The 9,956-nt window shown below is 34.7% G+C and overlaps 1 protein-coding gene and 1 non-coding gene across 6 annotated transcripts; one reads left to right on the top strand and one right to left on the bottom strand.

The window, feature by feature from the left end:
• Nucleotides 1-2,483: 2,483 nt before the first annotated feature.
• Nucleotides 2,484-2,571, bottom strand: TRNAY-GUA (transfer RNA tyrosine (anticodon GUA)). Its single transcript is given in 2 exon segments — nucleotides 2,484-2,519; nucleotides 2,535-2,571. It is a non-coding gene; the product is annotated as a tRNA-Tyr (tRNA).
• Nucleotides 2,572-4,529: 1,958 nt separating this feature from the next.
• Nucleotides 4,530-8,976, top strand: LOC111016057 (O-fucosyltransferase family protein). 5 transcript variants are annotated; one of them, XR_002602136.2, is made up of 10 exons: nucleotides 4,530-4,741; nucleotides 4,842-5,007; nucleotides 5,550-5,628; nucleotides 5,767-5,837; nucleotides 6,288-6,376; nucleotides 6,894-7,017; nucleotides 7,108-7,391; nucleotides 7,652-7,781; nucleotides 7,880-8,596; nucleotides 8,712-8,976. XR_002602136.2 is itself a non-coding variant. In XM_022291326.2 (9 exons), the coding sequence occupies exons 1-9, from the start codon at nucleotides 4,734-4,736 to the stop codon at nucleotides 8,495-8,497; spliced, it is 1,569 nt and encodes a 522-aa protein (XP_022147018.1). In that variant the 5' UTR covers nucleotides 4,530-4,733; the 3' UTR covers nucleotides 8,498-8,976. The 5 variants fall into 5 exon arrangements, 3 of the variants coding, with proteins under 3 accessions (XP_022147018.1, XP_087980358.1, XP_022147019.1); XR_002602135.2 differs by having other exon boundaries at nucleotides 8,691-8,976; XM_022291326.2 differs by having other exon boundaries at nucleotides 7,880-8,976.
• The last annotated feature ends 980 nt before the right edge of the window (nucleotides 8,977-9,956 follow it).

Genomic DNA, 9,956 nt, shown 5'->3' with positions numbered 1-9,956 from the left:
TAAAAATTAATCAAAATAAACCACGTAAATAACTTTTGTTATGAATAGCAGTTCACGTTAAAAAATAATAATAATAAATTATAGGGTGAGATTTTAAATAAAAAAACAAAACTTGTTAACATATTAAGTAATTTTGGAGAGCAAAATACGACATGTCAAGTGGAGATTTAGGAAATATCAATTTACAGTCATTTCTTAATTATTTTGGTAATGTTAAGTGGCTGATTTAAGAAGAGTTGACCAAAAATGACCCGATAGCTCGATCAAACTAGGGGTGAGCAAGCGTGGCTGAAAAATCGAGTCGACTGACCGAATTTTTATACACCTCGTAGTTTTTTAAATTTTTAATATTATAATATTAGATTATTTTAAAATTTTTTAATATTATAATATTATATTATTTTAATATTATATTATTATATTATTTTAATATTATACTTGGAAGGAGCCATAAAATTAAAACACCCACTTCTTCTTCTTGCACCGCCCACCCCCTCCTTCATCTTCGTCTTCTCATTGCCACCCACCCCCTCTTCATCTTCGTCTTCTCAGCACCGCCCACCCCCTCTTCAACTTCGTCTTCTAAGCTTCACCCACCCCCTCTTCATTTTCTTCTTCTTAGCGCCGTCCACCCTTTCCTTCATCTTCATCTTCGTCCTCTCAGCGTCGCCATGACAAATTATAGAACTATACGTGGGATTCACTAATTCATTGTCTTTCGACCTTATATCAACACTTGAGCATTAGAGTGCTTTTTTATTGTGCATGTCTTTCCTTGCATAGTTTGACAATATTGGATTCATATTTGTTCTTAAAATATATCACAATATACCGTGAATATTTTATTTTATATAATATAACAATATGTGATGGTGGATAATTGAACCAAAAGCTAAACTTGAGCAACAGTGTTACAGTTACTTGAAGCGAGTCTACTAGAACAATGAGTCATAATCAAATTAGTCGAGACCAATATTGACTTATGTTTAATAAGTGAACTATAGACCTCGGCCCCTAACCTAAGTGTATTGCACTGATATCATTTGAAGCCAACAATGACTACCCAACTATCAATATACTAGATGTGTTTAGTTTCAACTATGTCATATGGCACATATCACATTGCTCGCAATAGATAAGATACTATGCTTGATGAGGTGACATTTATCATCATATACTATTTAGCGTGCTATCATACTCTGTGTTGATAATGTCGAACGCGTCTCCCTAATGCAATTATTTATTTATCATTTTTTTAGGAAAATATAATTTTATAGAAACTAAATAGCACCATCACCATGTGGGTGACGCATAGAGTTTCCTTATGGTTTCTTTTAAAACACGGGCGAGAAAATAATGGAGATAAAGAAAATTTCCTCCCGACCTTCACACTACCTCTACAAGATTTATGGCCGAGTTGATTATGCCATCGACGAACATGCATAAACTCAATCTTAGTAAACTCCCTCATCATATTCCTGATATCATGAACATAGGTACCATATTCGAGCGAAGGGACTTGAACATAATTTATTAGATCAATAGCTTGAAGAGAATCTGACTCAACCTGCACGGCACTCAGATTCAACATTTGCGCTAGATGAAGACACTCCAAAGTCGTCCCATTGCACTGATAGGGGGTGTTCGTAGTGACTGAGGGGGTCGACGACCAAGAAGTGAACTATTTATCAGCTAAACATTCTTCTTATGGCTAAATCCAATCTCCTGGTCTCTGTGGAAGAAAGGAAAAAGAATTCACGTTCTTCCTTTCGCTTTTGGGAAGGGAGGATTAAGAAGATCCCATTGATTGCAGCTTTTTACAGTCCTCTGGACATGAGCGCTCGACTATAAGAGGTTTGTGATACACTTCAACTGTCTTCAACATGGCTGCTATAGGATCCCTTTTTTCATTTCTTCCCACCATCCCCACCCCTGTTCGGAAAAAAATATTTATTTGCATGCTGCATCCACATTAAATTTCACCCAACCCATCGGTGGAGGAGACCACCCAATTCAATTGAACCGACATATGTCTTGCACTAGGGGAGCCTCAATCGTCCGAGCGCTCGAACTGTTCTTAAATTCTTGCAAAGAACACTTGTAAATAGGTGAGAACCCATCCCCTAATGCAATTATGTTGATACTCGTAATATATACATCCATTTTCAAAATCCTTTATACGAAATTTGAATTAATTATTAAATCATCTATGAGATGAAATATTTATATGCAGTTACATTTATAATACACTCATGGTTCAAAGAAAAAGGAAAATATTATAAACCATTATTTAAAGAGAGAACAAAAAAAAAAAGAAGAAAGGAAATGAAAATTAATTATTAAATCATCTAGATGAAATATTTATATGCAGTTAAATTTATAATACAACTATTGTTCAAAGAAAAAGGGAAATATTATAAACCATTATTTAAAGAGAAAAAAAGAAAAGAAAAAGGGAAACGAAAATAAAAAGATAAAAATGGTCCGACCTGCCGGATTCGAACCAGCGACCTAAGGATACCTGAGAAACCTCACTACGGTCCTCCGCCCTACAAACTGAGCTAAGGTCGGATCATGTACAACTTGCAACACATTAATATTTAACTAATAAAAATTGAATATAATATTTGCATATTTAATTTTTTAAAGTAGAAAATACGATACGTTACACGTCAAACTAATAAGTGTGTATTTGGAACTCTTTCACTGATGTCAGAATCACGACCATCTTAAAGTAATATGTTTGATAATAATTTTCAAATGATTTTAAAAATTCCAATGCCCAATCACTTTGACTCCGAATTTATTTTTTGTCAATAAATTAATGGGAAATTAACTTTAAAAATGATTGTTGTTTCAAAGTTTTGAATTTATCTTTCTATTCCACTTTATTTTCACCTTAAATCTTGAGAATTTTTTTTTCTACAATTTTGTCATTCTCTCACTTTACCCTTCTTTAATTTAGTTTATTCTTTCTAATTTCTTCTCCAAATTTTTGTAGTCTCTCCAAAATTTGCAGTCTCCATCTCACTTTCTTTATCTCTCTAAGATTTTTGTTCCTCTTTAACATTTATCTCATTAGACCTCTTGTCAAATTCTCTATTTAAACTTCAAATATTAGTCATTCAAATCCAGATTTAATTATGTAAAAATCACTTGAAAAAGTGGGTGACCAAATGTTAAGATAATTACCCTAAATGTCACTCTCGCTGCATATTTCGAGGCTCTAAATACGCACAAACCTAATTAATCTGAACAAAAAATAAGATTAACCATGATATGATAATCGAGGGAAGCTATATAAAAGGGGTTAAATTGTTTATATGAATTTTAGATTATGATATGATTTAATTTTCGTCTCAGTAGTAGCGATTCACCAATTGATAGGCAACCACATGGTCCATGGAGCTGCGAAGATATAAGTTATTGGTGTTCCTATTTTATTTTGGTTTTGTTTGTTTTCTTTACTATGTGATGCAAAAAAAAAATAAAAATAAATAAATAAATAAATTTATTGTTCATGCATCATATACGTATCAGATTAAAACATATTTTGACTTAAAGTAGTACGAATAAATAGACCATTAGGGCGATAAAAGTGATGGATAAACGTAGTTTGATGTACAAGCCAGGACGTGTCTAGTTGTCTACTTGAACTTTCACATGTTTAGATATATGATATTTATATAATAAATATATCAAAGTTGCAACTCATCGATAATAAATATAGTTAAATTAAAAGTCCCGTATTTGAGGTTTATGATTGTGTTTATTGAGATACTGAGATTTAAAATATTTCAATTGTATTTTTTATACCGTTGTTATAACGAAGGCAAGGATTTAAACCTATAATGTATGTACATACAATAATATGACAATACGTAACATGAGAGAGCAGACTATTAAGTGAATGGACCAAACAATTCAACGAAGGCATATATACAAAATACATTTTAAACGGCCTTCGTTCTAACTTATCTCTCTCCCAAAATGTTTATTTTTTAAACCGTCTCTCTATTTTTCTACGGATAGTACACTTCATTGTATCATCTACTATCAAGTTGTGTCAAGCTTGTCAAGAATGTATTTATTATTATTATTATTATTATTATTATTATTATTTGCTAACCAGAGTATAGCTAAGACATATATCTCCGACTAAAAGTTTGTGAATTTGAATTTCCACTCTATATTTGCTAGAAAAATAAAATTATTCGACTATTTAAATAACACAATTAATACCGACTTATAAATTTGCTTTCTTGAGAATAATAAAGTGGAGTGGATAATTTGAGCTCATATCTAAATAAAAAACATGTTTCAATCATGATTGAGTTAATTTTTTTTTTTTGTTTTTTCCTCTCTCGAAGCTAAGTTCATGTTAAATAATATATATTTATATAGTGGAAATTGGAAGCATGGAGACAATCGGATATTTCTAAGCCCATTAAACAAGTCGGCATGGATCCGAACACAAAAGGGTCAACCCGACCCGAATATGAGAATGGGTGGAACTCTCTTCTAGTTCCTCTTGCCTATGCTCCACAGCTAACTTCCCCGCGTAACTGCGCATTACGGAAGATAGAGATCAAGAAATTCGATTCTTGTTCTTCCACAATCTTCCAGATTATCAGTCTACGAACTTGCCAATTCTCTGGGCCTTCACAAACTGACGATCGCAATCGAAGGAGGAACTCCGATTTTTTGCCGCGCACACACTTCATTACGGAATCATGAGAAGGTTCTGCTCCGATCTTCCGTTTCTTATACATTTCTCTCATTTATGGTTGAGATGTTTCCTCGCCGTATTAGAGTTTGAATTGCCATCTCATTTGTTGCAGATCAGGGCACCATCTTCATCGGCCCCACGCGAAGCAAGGTGTAGGAGGGGTGAAGGGTATGATTGGGAGGTTATCAATCGCTGTGGTTGTTCTCTTGATCTGCACAGTTTCGTTGTTTGTTTCCTCGACGAGCAAAGGTAGCTTTGGATCCGTCTATCGCTCTGAGGTTAGTTGAGGCTGAGCTTATTGCGTGTGATTATTTGCTGCGAGATTGTTGAAGTAGAGCTTAGAGTGGTAGTATCATAGTTAGTTCGATGAAATTGACTATGTCAATTCTTCTTCCACTTCCACCTGTGAATATTGGAAAAGAGTAAGCATGTTGGCCCATTAATTTATTGATGGAATTTTGGTAACGATAATCTGAATTGGTTTTCCTGAAATAATGCCAAGGTCTGCGTTACACTACGATTGTCCTTCTTTGAAATTCATTACCCGATGACGAAATCACTACTACATTGTAGTTTTATAATGATATGAAAGCGTAGACACCTTACATAGAAAAAATGGTCTGATGCCCCTTTAAAATGGGAGTTAAGAACTGCATTGATAATTTTCTCATCCTTAAGAATTAATACGGCAAAAGGAAAGCTACCTCGCCTGAGCAAGTTTCTGGAAACGTGGAGGAGGTGGTAGAAAAGCTATTGGTAGTGTTTGAATATTTGAACACGATTTGAAATTTGACATTTCATGCTATTATTGTTCGAGCAGATCAAGGTTGAAGATCTTTGGAGACATGCTGATTCTGGTGATTGGAAGCCTTCCTCAGCTCCGCGATCTGATTGGCCACGTAATTTTCGCTGCCTTTAAAGATCATTGTCTTATACAACAAGATTATATTGAATGTTTTTTTTCCTTATTGTTAAAAATTATGGTTTTATTGTTTTAAATAAGATATAGACTTTCAATCTCAATCGCACTATGGCAGCTCCACCAAATGAAAGCAACGGCTACTTGAAGGTTCGCTGTAATGGTGGTCTGAATCAACAACGCAGTGCTGTTAGTATTTCTTACATCTCTTTAACTCTAGTTTTTGCCATACTCTCCTAGATTTTCTGTTGTCAGCGAGATAGAAGTTCAAATTGGAATGGAAAAGTATCCTTATATCCTGAAAACTGGGGCTTCCCACTTTTGCATTACCTGGTTAGATGGTTAGAGCTTAGAGCAGATCAGTTATCATGAAAAATTTAAAGATGGTACGTTTATATTCTCACCAAAGGTGGAGCGTTTTAATTGTTAATAAACATTATTGTGACTTCCCTTGGGATTTTCTGACTTCATTTTTTCTGATTATGAACAATAGGAGTCTCTTCTTGTAGTTTTCTTTTGGGTGTGGGGGCTTTTGTTTAGTTTTCTGCATATGGTTTCGTATGACCTTATCTTCCGTAGCTTCATTACTTCCGATGAGAGTTTATTTTTTCTTAAGAAAACATTATTTGGGTGTTTTAGATTTGTAATGCAGTTCTTGCTGCTCGAATTATGAATGCAACACTGGTTCTACCTGAGTTAGATGCAAACTCCTTTTGGCACGAGAAGAGGTATTTTAAATTTTAAACCTCTATCATCTGTTCTTCCACTTGTTTTAGTCACCTCATTTATATATCTTATGCTGTGTATGGCCGATTATTTTATTTTGTCTCTTGAGGCCACGAAACCATGAAGTGAGAGGAGCCTTTTTTTCCCCTCCTCTCATTGTACTGAATTGTTGTTTTTAAATAACCTCTTTGTTATTTTATTGGTCCCTTACCAATTGGGGCCATAAAGCTAGGCAAACTGAAGACTGAGAAATAATATCTAGGCAAATTATGAAAAACTGTTTGGGAAAAATTTAGTCAGCCTCCTCTGGAAATTGGAGCAGCTTTCTACATTCTTACTAACTCAAATTTTGACCAACACAATGCAGAATTTCTATGTGACTGCTTCTATGACATATGTTTCATGAGGAAATTACGTCATGTGCACTTAAGGCTTTTAACTAAATCTTGTTTCTCCTTGCACAAAATATTCTAACCTCTATAATGCATTCCCGGTAACTATATATTTTATTTTGTGTAGTGGTTTTCATGGTATCTATGATGTTGAGAATTTTATAAGGACACTGAGGTATGATGTACGAATTGTGGAAAGCATTCCTGATATTCGCAAGAATGGGAAAGCCAAGAAGATAAAACCTTTTCAGGTAATAAATCAGATGTCTGAATTCTGTTATAAATTTTCTGTTTGTTGGTGATTTTAGATTTGTAGCTCATGTTCTCTTGAATCGACTCAGCTCCGACCCCCTAGAGATGCTCCAATCAGTTGGTATACTACAGTTGCTCTGGAGAAGATGAGGGAGCACGGTGCCATATATCTCACTCCATTTTCACATCGTTTAGCAGAAGAAATTGACAACCCTGAATACCAAAGATTGCGATGCAGGGTTAATTATCACGCTCTGAGATTTAAGCCACATATCTTAAGAATTAGTCAATCAATAGTCAATAAGCTCCGCAATCAAGGTCATTTCATGTCTATTCATCTTCGTTTTGAGATGGATATGCTGGCCTTTGCAGGGTAAGTTTTTTCTTCATTAGTATTGATAACATTTTAAAACAAGGACCTGGTGGCTGCCTCACAATAGTAGTTGTTGTTTATTTTTCGTTATAATTTTTTTTTCATCCGATACTACTTCCATTTATTTCAAAAGAAAATTACGGAAGGAGCTTGGACATGCCCGCTTTGCAGTTTACTTTCTCTCTCATACTATTTCTTATCTATTCGGAGAGAGAAAAGTAAATGTTACAGTATCCTTACATTATTTGACTGGTTTGCAGGTGTTTTGATATTTTTACTCCTGAAGAGCAGAAGATATTGAAGAAATATCGAGAGGAAAATTTTGCAAAAAAGAGACTTGTTTATAGTGAAAGAAGGGCAATTGGAAAATGTCCCTTAACTCCAGAGGAGGTGACGTTGGCATACCAACTTGACTGGGTCTTCGTCATTTTTTATGGATGTGTAAAAATCATATGGTCACTGATGCTGCAAGGCTTTTTGTTCTGCAGGTTGGTCTCGTTTTACGTTCAATGGGGTTCAACAATTCTACCAGAATATACCTCGCGGCTGGTGAGCTCTTTGGTGGCGAAAGATTCATGAAGCCATTTCGATCTTTATTCCCTCGCCTCGAGAACCATAGCTCTGTTGAATCCTCCGAGGAACTTGTTGAAAATGTCAGGGGAGTGACGGGAGCTGCAGTTGACTACATGGTTTGTCTCCTCTCCGACATCTTCATGCCAACCTATGATGGACCAAGCAACTTCGCCAACAATTTGCTGGGGCACCGTCTTTATTACGGCTTCCGGACCACAATTAGACCAGATAGGAAAGCTCTTGCACCAATTTTCATCGACAGAGAGAACGGAAAGACGGCAGGCTTTGAAGAAGCTATCAAGAGAGTCATGCTCGGCACACATTTTGGTGGGCCACATGAACGTGTTTCACCAGAATCTTTCTATACGAATTCTTGGCCTGAATGTTTCTGTCAAATGTCACCTAGAAATCCTGCCGATAAATGTCCACCAGATAATGTGTTGGAGATTTTGAACAGCCAGTTGGAAGGTGAAGGAAACATTGATTTGGATACCTCAACACAAACAAATTCAACGACCTCAGTAGGTAGATGAGAAGCATATATCAAGATTTTAGTAAGCTCATTCTAACTCCACCCTGCCAACAACAATACAGTTCAATGGGTTTCTTTTAGCAATGGAACTTGCCTTCAGGTAAATTTTATGGGTCAGAAATGGCAAGCATAAACTACGGTATTTCTCATGAAAATCTACCTGACATTGATTTTTGTCCTGTTGAATCATGGAGGTCGATTCTTGCTTTCGTCAGGTGCGTCCGGATAGCATTGTGAGACAATGACAAGAGGCGGGCCATTCTTATGCGAGAACACAGCGATTCATCAACAGGGTGTGTACTTTCTTCATATGTTATACTGTTCTCTTGAATATCCTATATTGTAATGTAGCATTTCTTGCACTCTGGTTCACACATCCCATGCAGTTAAAGACTTTTTACAAGGTTTCTTCTTGACCATGTAGTTTTTTGAGGCCCTTATTTAAATACTTTACTGACGTGAATGGTTCAAATTATATCAGTTCATAGTCCTAATGATGAAGTGACACATTTTCTAGACGATTTTTTTTTTGAAAGGGACATTTTTTAGATGATAGAATGAAGAGAATTATGAATTGTAATTACAGGCCCCAATTCTTACAATATGATCATTTGGAATATCTTTTAAAGATGCAATAGAAATCGTCTTTCACCATGGATTTATGTTTATTTGATGTAAATTTGTTTGTTTTGAAGATAATTATAAAAAAGGAAAAAAAAAAGAGAGACAAGACGATAGATTAATGGTTGTGTGTGGTAGCGGACTTGGGGAGGTTTTGCTTATTTTTTTATTTTTTTTGGGTAAAGTTATAATGTCTTGTATTGCTTTTGCCTAGAACGGAACCTTCTTGAATAAAGTACCATTGAATGAAAAAGAAGATAATAAAAAAGAAAAAACAATAAAAGAAATGTATAATTTATTTAAAAAAAAGGAGAAATAAAATAAATGTATTAATAAAAAAATTGTTACAATGAAGAGGCAAGAAGGGAAAATAAAACATTGCATTAGTATCATGAAAACGTGGTAAACATTTTGCATTATGTAATTTGAAGCAAGATATTTCTCCATTTTTTTTAAAAATAAAATATATTTCTTTTTAGTATTGTAATTAGAATCACATAAATATTTTGCACCCTCCTAAATAAAGAGTGTGCCTCTATTATTACCGTTAATAGCAAAATTTGAAAAGCACTTCATTTAACGCAAAATAATTATTGACCTACCATCTCAATTAAAATAGTACACTAACAAGAGACCTTAAAAATATAGTTGTGATCGAGATACAATTTGAGCAAGAGAGAGAACATTATCGAAAGCTCCGAAGAAGACTGAAACTGACCCCACTTTCATTGACTAGTAAGTGATAGCTGTCAGGTTCGCAGTTTGAATCTACAACCTTTTAGTAAAAAATATATGCCTTAATCTTATCAACACTTCTCATTCATTTTCACGATATAAAT

The sequence above is a fragment of the Momordica charantia genome (assembly GCF_013281855.1).
Source record: "Momordica charantia cultivar OHB3-1 chromosome 5 unlocalized genomic scaffold, Mcharantia_2.0 BLBB01000005.1, whole genome shotgun sequence".
Classification (NCBI taxonomy): domain Eukaryota; kingdom Viridiplantae; phylum Streptophyta; class Magnoliopsida; order Cucurbitales; family Cucurbitaceae; genus Momordica; species Momordica charantia.
This window is presented reverse-complemented; position numbering and strand designations above follow the sequence as displayed.